The 15443-nt window shown below is 35.9% G+C and overlaps 1 protein-coding gene across 1 annotated transcript in view; it reads left to right on the forward strand.

The window, feature by feature from the left end:
* Positions 1 to 15443, forward strand: part of COL25A1 (collagen type XXV alpha 1 chain) — a 513960-nt gene that overhangs the window by 429636 nt on the left and 68881 nt on the right. The window contains exons 18-20 of the mRNA XM_080655171.1: positions 6327 to 6359; positions 6803 to 6838; positions 11813 to 11857. Coding sequence (XP_080511297.1) covers positions 6327 to 6359; positions 6803 to 6838; positions 11813 to 11857 — 114 coding nt within the window. The remainder of the gene's footprint in view (positions 1 to 6326; positions 6360 to 6802; positions 6839 to 11812; positions 11858 to 15443) is intronic.

Below are 15443 nucleotides of genomic sequence, written 5' to 3' on the forward strand. Positions count from 1 at the left end.
TCTTTTATTAGATAGGATAATTTCTAAAGTGATTCTGTTTATCCCAGTGTTAGGAGAGAACAGGTCAGAGGATTGGAGTGAGATTTAAAAGTTTGAGAGTAAATGTCACTTGATTAGATTCTCTAATGGAATCAAAGATTTGTCTCAACTTGAAATGTACTCAATCCAGATATTTTGTCAGCCTTTTGTCATTATTTTTGGTCCTTTAAACCACTCTTCATAGTACATTGGTCTTGTGGCTTATCTTCCTACTCCCTCTCTTTTTCTCTCCAACAATCTGCCTCAGTTCAGACTGGCAGACATCTCTGACATAAGGAGGATATTTTATTTCCCTTGTGCTATCTGTTAAAAATGAAAGAAAAGATCTTTTTAAGAAACTGAAAATAGAATATCAGTCATATTTTAATTTAAATCAACCTAAGTAGTTGAGTATTGAAAAAAAGAACTGAATTATTTATTTAGACTTGTAGTTCAGAATAAGAATATTCCACTTTGAAAATTATTACAATACAGATGGGTAATGGTTACTCATAAAATATACTCATAAAAATAAAGATAAATTTACCTTTCTCATTCTTATAAATATTAATATAAATATGGCATGGTGGTAGGAATGAATTAATGTCACCAAGTAGCAGTCATGTTTGTATTCAAGGAGCAGCCTAGCCATTAGGGTAAACTCTCAGTTTCTTGGAGGTTGGGGTTTCCCAGCCTTAGCACAATTGACAAGACCAGATCATTGTTGTGGGAACTGTTGGATGTTTAGCATCATTCCTGGCTCTGCCCACTGCATGCCAGTAGCATCCTTGAGTTGTGACAACCAAGACCATCTCAAGATGTTGCCAAATGTTCCCTGAAGACAAAATTACCCCTAGTTGAGAATCACTGATGTAGGCCCATTCTATTTACCTGTCAAATTTAAGTATCATGCTGAAATGAGATATGACATGAATATATTTAATACTAATGAGAACGATGATATACCTCGATTATTCTCAAAGTAAAAGTTTCAAACCCTAGACATAGAAACCTATGTGTTATATTTAACTTTTCTTGTTTTTAGAAGCAGAAGTTAACAAACTTTTCTTATAAAAGGCCAGAAAATAAATATTTAGGTTTTGTGGGCCAGATGACCTCTGTCACAACTACTCAACTCTGTCATTGTAGTGTGCCAGCACCTGTAGACAATATATACACAAATGAGTATGGCGGTGCCCTATAATTTTTATCTTTGGATACTGAAATCTTAATTTGTGAAATTTTCATGTGCTGAGAAGTGTGATTGTTGATTTTTTAAAGCTATATAAAATATAAAATCCATTCTTAGCTCGTGGGCTATATAGGAACAGGTGGGTAGCTGATTTGGCCCTTGGGCCATAGTTGCCACCTCAGTTTAAAGACAGGAAATCTAAACAGAGAGCAATGTTTTCAAGCAAGGAAAAAAAATTATGCCAAGTCTGAACTACGCCTATGTGAACTTATGTACAGAATTTTATGCTTCAGAAGATATACTTTTAAAGCTTCATTTTTGGAATATAGGCCAATAATTGTTTCTTTAATCACACATTTTTAAAATGTAATTTTCCAATAGTGAAGTAACTTTTTTCTTTTACAAGACCATGTTCATCTCAAAGGAATACTGTTCTTACTTTTTATATTAATGCAAATCATTTACCATACTGACTCACACATAGTAAACTCTCAATAAATGTTAGCTTTCTTACCACATGGAAATTGAAATCAACTAGATTGGTTGTTTTTCTTTTTTATCAAGAAGTTTTATTAGTCAACTGAAATTAAGTGCAAGAAATGCTTCAGTTAAAACGGAAATCATTTCTATAAACTTACAATGGGTCTAAACAGGGAATTGTAAATAGGAATCTGTAACGTATAATATGTAATCTGACCTGCAGCATTCATCCCGAGAATGCTGTAATTGGAATATAATTTTTGATGTGTTTTTTAAACATTTCCTGCTTCTGTCACATAATTTGTTTCCAGCATGTTGGAAACACTCTTCTCATGGCCTTTGGGTTTAGTATGTGAAACTAATTCATCATATACCAAGTTTGAAATGTAAAATCAAAAAATGCTTCGTTTTTGCCATTGATGTAGTAAAAATTACTTCATGGACGGATTCACTTTAATAGGATTTTTCCCCTTTTGATCCAACTCGGTGCCTATAGATGGTAAAGCAATCTAAGCCTTTCCAGACTGGTCATCTGGAAACGTTGTGCAACTATAAAACCACTGGGCTGGGCGTCCCCGTGGCCAGTGAGTGTGGTGCACTCCAGGTTTAAGAATGACTTGCCAGAGACTGGTTTCAGTCCTGTGTGGGGTTACTCTGGAAGGGCTGTGTTCTGCTCTTTGGAGTGTTGATCCCACCAACAAAAGTAGAAATGGGTTTCTTATCTGTTTCCCTCCACCTGAAAGTAGATGTTTGTGCAACGCACTGGATGGTTTTGGCGGTGCCACTCTCTTGTTTATAATAGTATCTGTGGGTGCAGAAGCTCCGCCTTCATTTTCTTGGTATTACTTCCTGTGCCTTCATTCTTTTTGCTCCTCCATCTCCATTCCCGTGAATACACTGCCTTCTTGGGGTATGGCTGCATAACATCTGTGATTTACATCCCTTGAGCCTCTGCAGAAGCCACACTCATATTTAGAACCACCAAGCACATTGTCTTCTTTTCTTTTTTTTTTTTAAATATATTTTATTGATTTTTTACAGAGAGGAAGGAAGAGTGATAGATAGTCAGAAACATTGATGAGAGAGAAACATCGACCAGCTGCCTCCTGCACACCTCCCACTGGGGATGTGCCCGCAACCAAGTTACATGCCCTTGACCGGAATCGAACCTGGGACCTTTCAGTCCGCAGGCTGACGCTCTATCCACTGAGCCAAACCGGTTTTGGCTGTCTTCTTTTCTGAAAATCACAGGTGAAGGGCTATCTCAGTGGGTGCTCCCACCCCAACCAATGCAGAGTCTTCTCTAACCTGGCACATCTGATTCCTATAGCTTAGGACACTCTTGCTCTGTCCACCTCCACCTCCAGCTCCTAATCCTATTCTTCAGGCTACTGAAACATGAATTTGTGTCATTTCCCTGGGGCAGCCTTCCAGTCTCCTCTAAATTGGTTAGGTTGCCTACTGCATGCTCCCACAGCCCTCCTTATGATCCCTTTCAGAACCTGTATCATAATTTATTTAATTCTTTGTTTAATTGGACATCCAGCTCACTGAAAAAGAAAACACAAACAATGAAAAAACTATATGATACCAAATTGTCCTAGCACCAGTCCAAGTTCCTGGAAGAGAACAAATAGTTATTGAATGAATAATCTTTAAAAAAAAATTTTGTTGCTTTCAGCTGTTTTTATTTTCACTGAATGGGAGAACTTCTTCCTGTGCTGTGCATTTGTATATCATGTCTTCTGTGTATTTACAGTGACACAGACTTTTCAAAACCTGAGAATCTCTTCCTATCCCAGATTTTTTTTATTTAAATGAAAAGAAAGTATCTTTGATGCTTTCAATCAGTGATATTTTTGTACACAGGTGTAAGTGAATGCGGGGATTGCAACTACTTAGTTCACTGTTGTCACCCAGCTCCTAGCATCCCTGCATCCAGAACATGGCTGGCACATAATTGGAGCTCATTAGATATTTATTAAATGAATGACAGAAATACAGCCACATTCACTGTATAGACCCACATAGACTTTATTAACACATACATATAATTACACACTGAGTTTTGTGTTTGAAAATAATCACAACTAAACATAACTCTATGTGCTTGACTGAAAAATACTGAAGTCAAATTCATTTACCTCGAGTATGTTCTAAAAGTATTTTCCCCATTTTTGACTTACCCCATGAAAACTTCTGTTTCCAAACCAACCGACTTATAAAGCTAAGAGTATACTTAAGGCACAGGTTTTTTTCCCCTACTTTAATCCTGTATTTATTTTCACTGTTTGTGGAATGAGGATTATAAACACTGACTTTTCTTCCCACTACTTGTGGCATTATCCTTTAAAATGTTTAACTTATGAATGTCTTCCAGCAGTTACCTTGCCACTTAAAAGATATAAAAATTCCTTGAGATTTCACAGTTCTAATTTTTATAAGAGAATTAAAATATCACTCATAGTTGTCCAACAAACGAAACTGCTCCAATTCCCACAAATAAATCAGTCTTTTGGAGAACTGTCCTTTTTGTTTTTCCATCCACTTTCTGAGAACTAAATCTAGTCTTCTCATTAGCAGGTTATCTAGCCACTTTCTGTTAAAAAACTGAAAAAATGTATTTAACCTACAGTTAATATAAGCAACTTTACTTACAGTTTACTATAACCTTTATGTCCTGTTGTCAAAATGAAATAAACCAATAATTCTCTTATGACAATAGAATTTAGGAAGTCCAAAATTCACGTAGTCTCTAGTTGCTTCAATATCCTCATCTATTAAATGAATATAGTAATATCTGCCCTAAATCATGGGAGTTTTGTGAGGTCCAAATGAGATGAAAGAGGGGACTTAGCCAAGTCAAAATTGCTTTTATGAATACAAAGGTCTTGTGCAAAATCTTGCAAAATTGATTCATTTGTGTTGATAGCTTTTAGACTTGATTTAGTAGAAATATATATAAGTATTAATAGCCACATTTATTTCACTTCCCATTAGAACTCAATTGATTGTTAATGATTGGGTAGAAAAATAATTGTCATTCTATAATATCTAGGGTCTTCTTTGTGTTTCATCATGGTTTAATTTTTTTCCTTGGCTAATACTAATTACAGATGTCAAAGAAACTCACATATATATCAGTTTCTTCAATAAGCTAATTTATTATTTCCATCTCCTTCCTAAGCTTTGTTTTTCCTTTCTAAAGTTTTTTTCATTTTGGTTCTTGACTTCTGTTCTGCTTAAAATATTCTGTTTTGAGATTTGTTCATTCACCATATGTGTATCAAACATATACTATGGGCCAGCCACTGAATAAAAATAGACACTGAATCTGATTGTCTCATGGAGAGACACACAAAAAACAGCAGAAAACATAAATACCTAATTATGAAGTGTGCGATGCTGCACGGTCTGATGTATGTGTGAGGGACATGTGTCTAAGTTGGTTGGTTGGTTGGTAAATGAAGGGTTATTTGTGGCAAAGCCACGTCAGCCAAGATACAAAGAAAGAGAAGGTGCCAGACACAGGAAGAGGTGAGAGGGGGTAAGAATGAGAGAGGGGGACAAGTGCTCCGTCTGCACATGCAGAGGCCTGAGGCCTCATCTCTCTCTGAATGAGACTGGTGAGCAGCTTCCTAAATCTAGAACAAGGAAATAGACCCCCAGAGCTCCTTGAGCACTTGCACAGATAGAACAGCTGAGGAAATCCCAATATGTGCCTTTCTCCTTGTGGCTATTTCTATTTTCGTAATTGTCTCACAAAACTAAGTTTTCTCCCTTTATGGGACAGAGGGCTAGAAGGAGGTTGAAAATGCTGGCCCTTTGCTGGCCTCATTTCAGAAAAAGCAGCATTCTCAGCTATCCTCCATGGTCATTTCCACTCATCCCTATCTGCTCATTTATAACATATTTGCTCTCAAAATGTAGACACCCTCTGTGAAATCCGGGTGGAATACAGTGCCTTTTAGAAAACCAGATTCTATCTCAACATTTTCTCTCAGATCTTCCATGTATCCTTGTCACCCACAAGCCATTCATCATCCTGTAATTTTCCGGTGACTGGGTTACAATGAAATAAGTGTAAAGCTGGGAAAAAACGTGCTGGTCCTAACTGGGACAGTGCTTCAAGGGGAGACAAGCTGACCTGCTGCGTGGCTTTTTCCAACACAGCATCATTAACCCTTGACTTCATCTGTTGAACCCTGACTTTCTGAAGACTGGAAGGGTCAGGGAACTCCCACTAAATGATAGCCATTTACATTAATAAATTCCAGAAACAGAGAAAACCAAAATTCCAGATCCCCAAAATTATAATTTATTGCTTTAGAATACAATTTTAGCAGTAGATCAAGGGAAAGGCCCTTATTTATATATTTATAATTTCCAAAAATATAATGGTCCTTATGTATTTTGCATTCAAAGTAAATCCATGTTTTTAGAAAGTACATTGTTTATCTTGGAAATTGTTGACATTTTAACAGCTGACAGATTGATACAAAGTCTTAGAGAGCCTAGTTAAGCGCATTAGTCATGGGGTTCCCTTGAGTGCCCCTGTCGATAATGGCTCTCTGTGTGTTTGTGTGTTTCCTATTCCCATAATTTGTGGAATAATCTCTCGTGGGTTTCATTTTAGGGTGACCCTGGATCATCTGCTGCAGGAATTAAGGTAACGCTAACCTTGCAAGAGTATGTACCCCAGGAGTTACAGTTTTGATTTTTATAAGCCTCTGCTTTCTCTTCTCTTTTACCACTATTGATGGTTATAACTCTGTTCCTATTCTCCTGCAATGATCAGCCTCCAAATACAACAGGAAGTATCTGCTGGAAATCTGATAAAGGCTTAATAAGAGGTCTGGCCTTCTCTTGCCTTTCTGATTGGTTTTTATGGAAATGTGGATTTGTATGTGAGCTTTAGGTATATTCACAGCAAAAAAAAAAAAAAAAAAAAGCGTTTCCTGTGTCTAGTAAGATGTAGAGTAACAGAATAAAATAAATGAAATATATGTGATCGAGGAGGCTAGGCCATCTCTGTGAGAGTGTCCAGAGGCATAAGAGTTTTGGAAAATTCTTTTAAGACTTTTTTTTTCACATTTGGCTTTCTTTGGTCAGGGAGAACCTGGAGAATCTGGTCGTCCAGGGCAAAAGGTAATTAATATCATCTTTATTTTAGTGTGATCTTTGCAGTGTCTCACCATTTTATATCTACTATCTGCTGTGTAGTATGAGAATGACTGTTACAAAATGAGGTGGTTTTTGTGCTTTGCATGCTGACTGTTGTTGATTGTTTTGCATTTTAAAAGGGATAATGCTGTCACAAAAGTGAAAACACACTGTGTACATGTGAAAGGATGCCTAATGAACTAAAGTCTGCATGTGCTGAGCTGTTTGAGACTGACAAAGACCAGTTGGGTTGGAATGCAACAACTTACCTTGCATGTTTAAAGACACTCTACTCTGCATGTTTCTATCTTTCATGAGAAGAAATGAATATTTACTAAAAGGTTTCAATAGGGAAGGATGGTCAGTTTCTTTTAAAATTATATTCCCTTTTCCTCTCATTTCAAATACTACCCTACTGACAATTTTTATGTGAATAATATCCATCTGTGCATTGACTGTTATATTATACAAAGAGGTTTGTTCATGAACTGAAATTTAATTACGGACACTAGCCAAACCACTTTAACTAATCTATAGATATAAACATAATTTTATGTTTATCATTTGTGCTTCACTTCAGTGGTGAATGAGAGAACATGCAGTGAATGTGTTGAGATCCATATTCTCGTTTGAGTCTGAGGCAGGAAACAACTGTTAGCAGTTTATTGTCACAGCATCTGGCCATCAGTGCCCAGTGCAGTCAGATTTGCGATAACAGATGTATTACAGCTAACAAGTAAATGTGAATTCCCCATTAGGTTAAATCTCTGAAGAGCATGACTCTGTCTTTGTCTAGCAGTAGCTGATGTAGGGGGAAAAAATAAAAAGGACATGACTAAAAACATAGAATTTATCTCATTAGTATAAAGGGAAAGAGAGAATCAATTTCCTTGTAGTAGTTTGGAACCCTAAAACATGATAAAATAATGTTCCCACATTTTTGAAGCTACTGAGAGGATCATTGCTTTGTTTTAAATAGGTGGGTTAAAGTAATTTTTGAGGTCTTTTACATTCTTTAGATGTTTCTCTACTTTAAAAATAGATTTTCCTCTAGAAACTAAGAGTCTAAGAGTAATGATTCATCAGGCCCAGTTTCAGGCAAAGTTGAGACTTTTCCAAAGAGCCCAGCAGAACTCTGAAAATTTTGCTATTCAGTTCCTAAGATTTCCTCCTGATTCTTTATTTGAGAAATTTGAAATTAGTGATGCCACCCTAATAGAGATCCATGGTCTGCTTTGGTTTAAAAAAAAAAACTAATCTTCTCTGATGATCTAATTTTAGGTCCCTTAGTAAAAATTAAAGGCTAATTTTAAGCTGCTTTTCAATTCTGTGATATCTCTAAAAGAAATCTCTACAACCATTAATATCTTTTTTTTCACTTTTTAATTTTTAATTTTAATTTTTTTTCCCTTTTTATAGAATTTATTGGGAAGACACTGGTTAACGAAATTATACAGGTTTCAGGTGCACAGTTCCATAACACCTTATCTGTACACTGTATGGTGTGTTCACCACCCCAAGTCAAGTCTCCTCCCATCACCATTATCCTCCCTATACCTTTCTCCACCTCCTTCAGCCCCGCTCCATTCCCCTGCAATTACCACACTATCGTTTATGTTCATGAGTTTTTTTCTCTTTTGCTCAATCCCTCCACACTCCCACCAAATCCCCTCCACCCAGCTAATGAAGGTCAAAATTGATTTTCAGTTGCTTCATAAAACATTGCCTTGTCATGAATATTTAGAAATATACTTTAGATTCGTTTCTGGAAGTTTGTAGATTTGCATATGGAAACATTGAATTTCTTTTGTATTTCATCAAGCACCTGTTTTAAATTATATTGAGGGAAGTTTTCAACCAGCCTGAATGAACATGTGCCCTGAAATGAGCAGCATCTTTTTCATTAATATTTAGGCCAGATTCTACCCTTTGACGCAATCTCACTTTCCCGCAATATTTATGACTTCCTTTGTCTAATGTCTGGATTTAGCAATACTTACCCCAACATTAATTTAAAAGTAGAGTATTTCTATGCTTGCTTGCTTACTTAGATTAGAAAATGGCAAACAGAAGTGACTACAAAATCAATTCAAGAGATCTCTCATGGCCCTTTTCTCATCACTGCAAAACTGTGCTGTGGGTTCACTGGCACTGAAGCTCTTGCGTGAGGGACATTCCCAGAAAAATAGAGGATGAAAAGCCCCTTGATTAGTTTCCACTGTCTGGTATTTTGTTCTTTAGAGTGTGTGATTGATAGATGAGTTAGAGTGTGTATATATGTTTATGAAGTGTGTAGATATTGTGTTTCACCACATAATTCTTTCCTTCCCAACTTCTCCATGTAAATAAAGATACTTGATCTCCCATTGGAAGGGACTCTCACAGTTAAATTCTATCAGGAAGGACAGTGGACCATCACAGGGACATAGGGTAAAGGCAGTGTTCTTACTTTGACAGTAGACAGAGACCTCCTAAGGTGTAGGGAAAAGAGTGAAAGGGAAAGGAAAGCAGAAGTATAATGCATCTGTGTGAATTTCAGTCTACTTAGACAAGTATTCTTTAAATGGAATAACAAACTAATTCTTAATTATGACCTAGATCTCACCTTGGGCAATGTATGCCCAAGAACTCAACTCAGAGAAGCTTCTGAACCAAAGAGTAGGCAAGAATGGAGGAATTAACTAAATTACTCTCTCTTAATTTGAAGATAAGCCGTAATGGTAAAAAGATAGAAATTTTATATAGGAAGAAATATCTTCCTAAGACTGTTAAGAGATGTTCCACAAAGGATAACATTAAATATTTTATAATCTTTTCTTAGGCCACTTTTTAAGTAAACATAAATTTGGAAATGTCAAATTTATGAAAATACAAGACTATGAAATACTAATTTCTGAAACATTTGTTCATTAATATATACATTTATAACCTCTATACATACATACATACACATATAATGTAGGGAACAACTATATGCTCAAAGTCTCTAAGTATTCAATCTACATTACAAAATATTCCATAATGTCTTATAAGTCATTCTCATTGTTAGAAAACATGGGTGTGTGTCTATATATGCATGTGTATATAAATATCTTCCTTCAAATTAGTCATACAATCCTTTTAATTTGGCCAGAGGGTGAGAACTGCTGGGAAACAGTGTTAAAACCTATACATTTTCACATATGTTTCAAATAGAATGTCCTGAGATTTAGGAGACTTTTCTAAAACAATACAGAACTATAGATTTGTCACCAATAGATTTAATTTTTTGGTTGTATACTCTACTGCAATGTAGTATTTTCCAGGGCCTTTTTTTTTTTTTTTTTTAAGTAAAAGAGAATTGCCCGGCCAGTGTGGCTCAGTAATTGAGAGTCGGCCTATGAACCAGAGGTCACGGTTCGATTCCCGATCAGGGCACTTGCTCAATCCCCAGTGTGGGGCATGCAGGAGGCAGCCAATCAGTGATTCTCATCATTGATGTTTCTATCTCTCCCTCTCCCTTCCTCTCTGAAATCAATATTTTTTTTTAAATAAAGTAAATGAGAATCTTCAGTAAAATATGGGTACCAGCCCCTTTTACTAAATCTTCCTAAATTTATTGATTGAAGGAAAAAGGAGGAAGAAAAAAGAAAATCAAATGTATAATGTGGTATCTGTATGAACTATAATTTACTTGGACAGGTATTATTTGAATGAAATAGCAAATTCATAGTAATCATCCTTTCTTCTCTGGCTTAATCTCATCTTAGTGTTCTTGTTCACAATGCAAACTTCCATTTGTAGTTTCATACATAATAGTTTTTCTTTTGCATTCCTGAAGCACCTTTGACTTAAACCATCAGGAAAGTCATTGTCCTTCCTATGTCTAACCATACAGCTTAATCAACAGTAGATGAAGTCATTTAGTGATAATAATAGAGCAAATTATGACTCTTCATAATTTGAAAGTAATAATATTTAAAAAATGAAATGTCTGATTGTTTCTAGTATATTTTCTTTGAAATGAAAGTTGTTAAAGCATTTAGATGAAAAGAAATATCTCCCTCTACCACTTTATTAGTTTGATACTCCTGTCTCTTAGTATAGTTATCTTCCCACTGACTGACCATCATGAAAATGTGTAACCCTTTTACTTTCCACAAATAGTCACCTCAATCCAGCACAAGATGGACTTTCATTTTCTCCAGCAATTCCATTATGCTCCTTTAGTGGAATTCAGGAGATTTTCTAAGCAATGTAACCTCTTGTCACTATACTTTGTACTTAAAATAATGTAGACCATTCTGTGAAAATGAGAAGGTTAATCATGACTCCAGTGTGCTCACCCCAAATCTGCCACTTAATCTCAGACCTGTACTCAGGAACAGCTGCATGGTACCATTAGCTCTAAATTGCTAGGCAGGGTTACCCAGACTCAACAATTGTCAGAAATATGGGCTGGAGTTAAGTATAATATTAACCATGCATTTATCTTCTCATCATTCAGGAATGGAAAAGAAACTTTACTATACTTTTAAGTGAGCACAACTTTTAATGTATATTGTGTTGATGTAACCATCTGTTCACACAGCCAACTCTTGATTATCTGAGGTAAGAGAGCACTGGACTCGGAGGCGTTATTCAGATGCACGCATAATCCTCACTTCAGCAGAGCTTCCGCCTCCCTAGCAAACCGTTTACCAGGAATTAGTAAAATGTGGGAGCTCGTTCTCCTTTTACTTCTCTTTCTTCCTTCTGGTAGAGATGCCAATGAGCAGTGAACTGGCAGGGAAATCTGCAAAAGGGTCAACCAATGTCGAATCAAGAGTTGACTGAACTGTATAATCTCACCAAGTTCTTGAAACGAGACAGTGTATATGTAGATGGCAATATTCAGCGAGGAACATTTGCCATGCTTTTCTCCAGAGACTGTGACTGAGTGAATATTGTTCTATAATGTTGTGTGATTTTCCTATGTAGGGTGAACCAGGGCTTCCTGGGCTTCCTGGACTTCCGGGGATAAAGGTAAATACTGCACTGACAGTCTTGGCTTCATAGAACTGCAATTGAGTCACAAAAATTGCAGGAAGATAGGGAGGGGATGAAAACTAAAAACATAGTGTTGTTCTTTAAATACTCACCTCTCAACCACTTAAATTTTTTAATTAAAAATTAAGCATAGGTATTTTTAAAGTTTCCCATCGCTCTGTGGACTATATTTTCTGTTATGTAACATAATATGCCCCTAACTTAAATAAATGTAAAAGCCACTTCGTTTGAAATCATAGGAATTCTTTAAAGTCTAGAATGTCTACCTTCACATTTAGCTTTATTCTTAAGATCTTAACAGATTTTTTTTTACCAGAATTATAGTGTTCACATCCCCATAAATCTAACACTTAGGCAGCTGTTTTTATGATTTGCTCAATATAACAATCCCTCTAAAATGTTTTGTGCTTCCACTTCCTGTCAATAATTTTCACTGAAAAGTACAAATCATTTTATTAAACTACTTGGACTCATACTAGTATACTGTTCCCATAAATTTTTTATGTATCTCTCGAAATAATTGCTTAAAGCTTAGTTTAAAATGTTGTTTACATATTTTTAAACCATCTAAAAATATTAAGAAATATTTTTTAATTGTTCAAAAATTTTCACATGGCAACGGAGAAGTCTTAAAAGTTCTACTGCTTTAGCTGTAGTTACTCCTTTAAAATCAGCTTCTTATTTTAAAGTTCTTTTTTCAATTCCAGAGCTGTTTGATAGGAAAACACAATGCAAGTAGATTTTTCCTTACATTTTTCTCACTTCATAGAGTTTTTTCTTTTTAAATATATTTTTATTGCTATCACCTTATAGAGTTTTTAATTAATCTCCAGTATTTATTAGACCAGTGGTCGGCAAACTCACTAGTCAACAGAGCCAAATATCAACAATACAACGATTGAAATTTCTTTTGAGAGCCAAATTTTGTAAACTTAAACTTCTTCTAACACCACTTCTTCAAAATAGACTCACCCAGGCCATGGTATTTTGTGGAAGAGCCACACTCAAGGGGCCAAAGAGCCACATGTGGCTTGCAAGCCGTGGTTTGCCGACCACTGTATTAGACCATTCTAAAATTAATATTCCTAGTTTCACTGTGCGGGTTGTGTATACTGTTTTATGAAGGTTGTATCTGAAGTGTGTTAGATGAAATGATATGATGGTAGACTAAATATGTTAAATTATTGAGCTCCCAGACATTATCTGGTATCATACATAATATTTTATGAGTATATTTGGTGTAATTGACAGACGTGAAAGCTATGTCTTCCAGGTTGGCACTCAGAAACTTTGGTTCTGCTTTTTGTTTGATGGTTTCAGATTAGTTTATTGAAGTTCAGATGTGTGTTTTTAATGTATTATTAATCTTGGTTTCTTCCATGGAAAAAAGTATACTCTATGACAATAGTTTACTAAAAAGCCAAATTATTTCCTTATCATTTGATATTTAGCAAAAATAACTTAATAAACGAATATGTGATTTCATACTATAGAGTTCATTTATGACAGTTCCTTAGTAGTCCTCACACATTTTTTAAAAAGGAACTTTTTAAAAATGATTGGAAGGTCACAGATTTTTTTAAAACAAACTTAAGAAAGTCATAGCATTAATTATAAAGAACCTGTAGCAGTATAAGTAAAAGGAAGGCATTTAAAAGGAGCGTTTTGGAAGGACCTGGGCAGGGCTTCCTGCAGCGCTTGCCTGTAGGTTAGAAGGGCTGTGCTGCCAACACCAGGTCCACAGCAGGGACCTCCATGCTGCCTTGAAATACAGTGGTTTCTTCTCCTGACATGAGGCACTTTCTTGTTGAGAGAGTATATAGGATGACGGTTTCGAGTCTTTTTTCTTTAAAACAAACAATTTCAATTACTACTGTTTATTATCATTCCCTTTTAGTTCTTTTTGTCCTAAAATATCCCAGGTCATTTTTCTAGTCATCTGTGGACTAAGCTGAATGTTTCGAATTCTTTCAAATCAGGAAAGATGTTGGTGATTTGCCACCCCAGTAAATACTTTTATTCCTAGGGTCATACGCAACTGCCAGACAAATTCTGTCAAGATCATATAGTTGACATTTGTCTTTCCTTTTCCAATGTTGACTAGTGATTATAGTGACAAAAACCTTTGCTGTATAATTACTATGGACTGTTGGGTAACTATCTAAAAGTTTATTTAAATCACAGATTCTATTTCTGGATGAATAAGCCTTGTCTTCTCACTCTGGTTCAGGATGTGAGTGACATGATTTCCTTATAACGTAGTAGGTTCTCGGTATAAATAAGTAATTTTGTAAAGGAGACAATTGAAGAACATATCATAGTCATTAGTACTCATTTAATAGTCATAAATGTAGAGTTATAAGTTTGTAATTTTATGATGTAGCTTCATTAAATTGTGATGTTATTATTTCTTGAATATATCTGCTTTTATTAGGTAGCTAACCACAGAAGAGTTCATCATGATTTCATAGTTTGAAAGATAACAATATTTAAAAGATGAAACCACTGTGTATGTATATAGAAAGTGTGGTAGCAAGAACATTAGTCATAACCTCCCCAAACTTGTGTGTTTGTTTATGCTTTGGAAATACTTCCTGTTGCTATTCATCTCCTTCTTATCTGCTGGTACTACGGAGAGCATGCAAATGCCATTCGTTATTTCTAAGACATTGAGGAAACCAGCCATGACATACCAGGGAAGCTTTGATTTGCCACCTGTTGCACTCGGGGAATGGTTGGAAATTTAATGAGCATCCAAATGCCTTCCACACGGCTCTCAGGAAATGAGCAAAGTGCCTAAATACAGACAGCAGACTCATCTATCTATCACCTCAGGGTCCCACTCAGAGAAAAGTGCTACTACCTTAGGCATACATAATAAAAGCCACTAAGAACAGGCATAACTTAATTTCAAATTACTCTCCAGCTTCCTGCACAAGTATTGCAAAGTCCTCTCACCATGTGGAAGACATTTGGAATTCCTATTTCATGCATTCATGGTTCATATAGTGTCAAGATGTTCAACTGGGAAAATTAAATTATGCACAATGTACCATGCAGACATTGGTCTTCTGGAATAAGATTTGAACTCAGAAAATTATTTTTATAAACAAGCTTGCAAATATATTTTTCATGGGCAAAACTTATAACTAGCTTTTCTGATATCCCATAAAAGCATAAGATTCAAAGTTCCTATTTTTAAAACCCTTTTCTCCCCATAGTTATTTTGAAAAAAAAAATGTAAATACATTACTTAGCCCTTTTATGATTATATGACCCTAGTAATTAAGGAGTATAGAGCAGGGGTCAAGACCCCTGACTGCAGAGCCAGATCACCACTGTGCAGATCTGGTCCTGCCCCTCACCAGTTCATGAATCTATATCATCACAACTCCTTATAAAATGAGAATCATCGCCCGGCTGGTGTGGCTCAGCAGTTGAGCGTAGACTCAGGAACCAAGAGGTCACAGATTGGATTCCCAGTCAGGGCACATGCTGGGGTTGTGGGCTGGATCTCCAGTAGAGGGCATGCAGGAGGCAGCCGATCGATGGTTCTCATCGT

The sequence above is a fragment of the Plecotus auritus genome, assembly GCF_963455305.1.
Source record: "Plecotus auritus genome assembly, chromosome: 1".
NCBI classification, from domain to species: Eukaryota; Metazoa; Chordata; class Mammalia; order Chiroptera; family Vespertilionidae; genus Plecotus; species Plecotus auritus.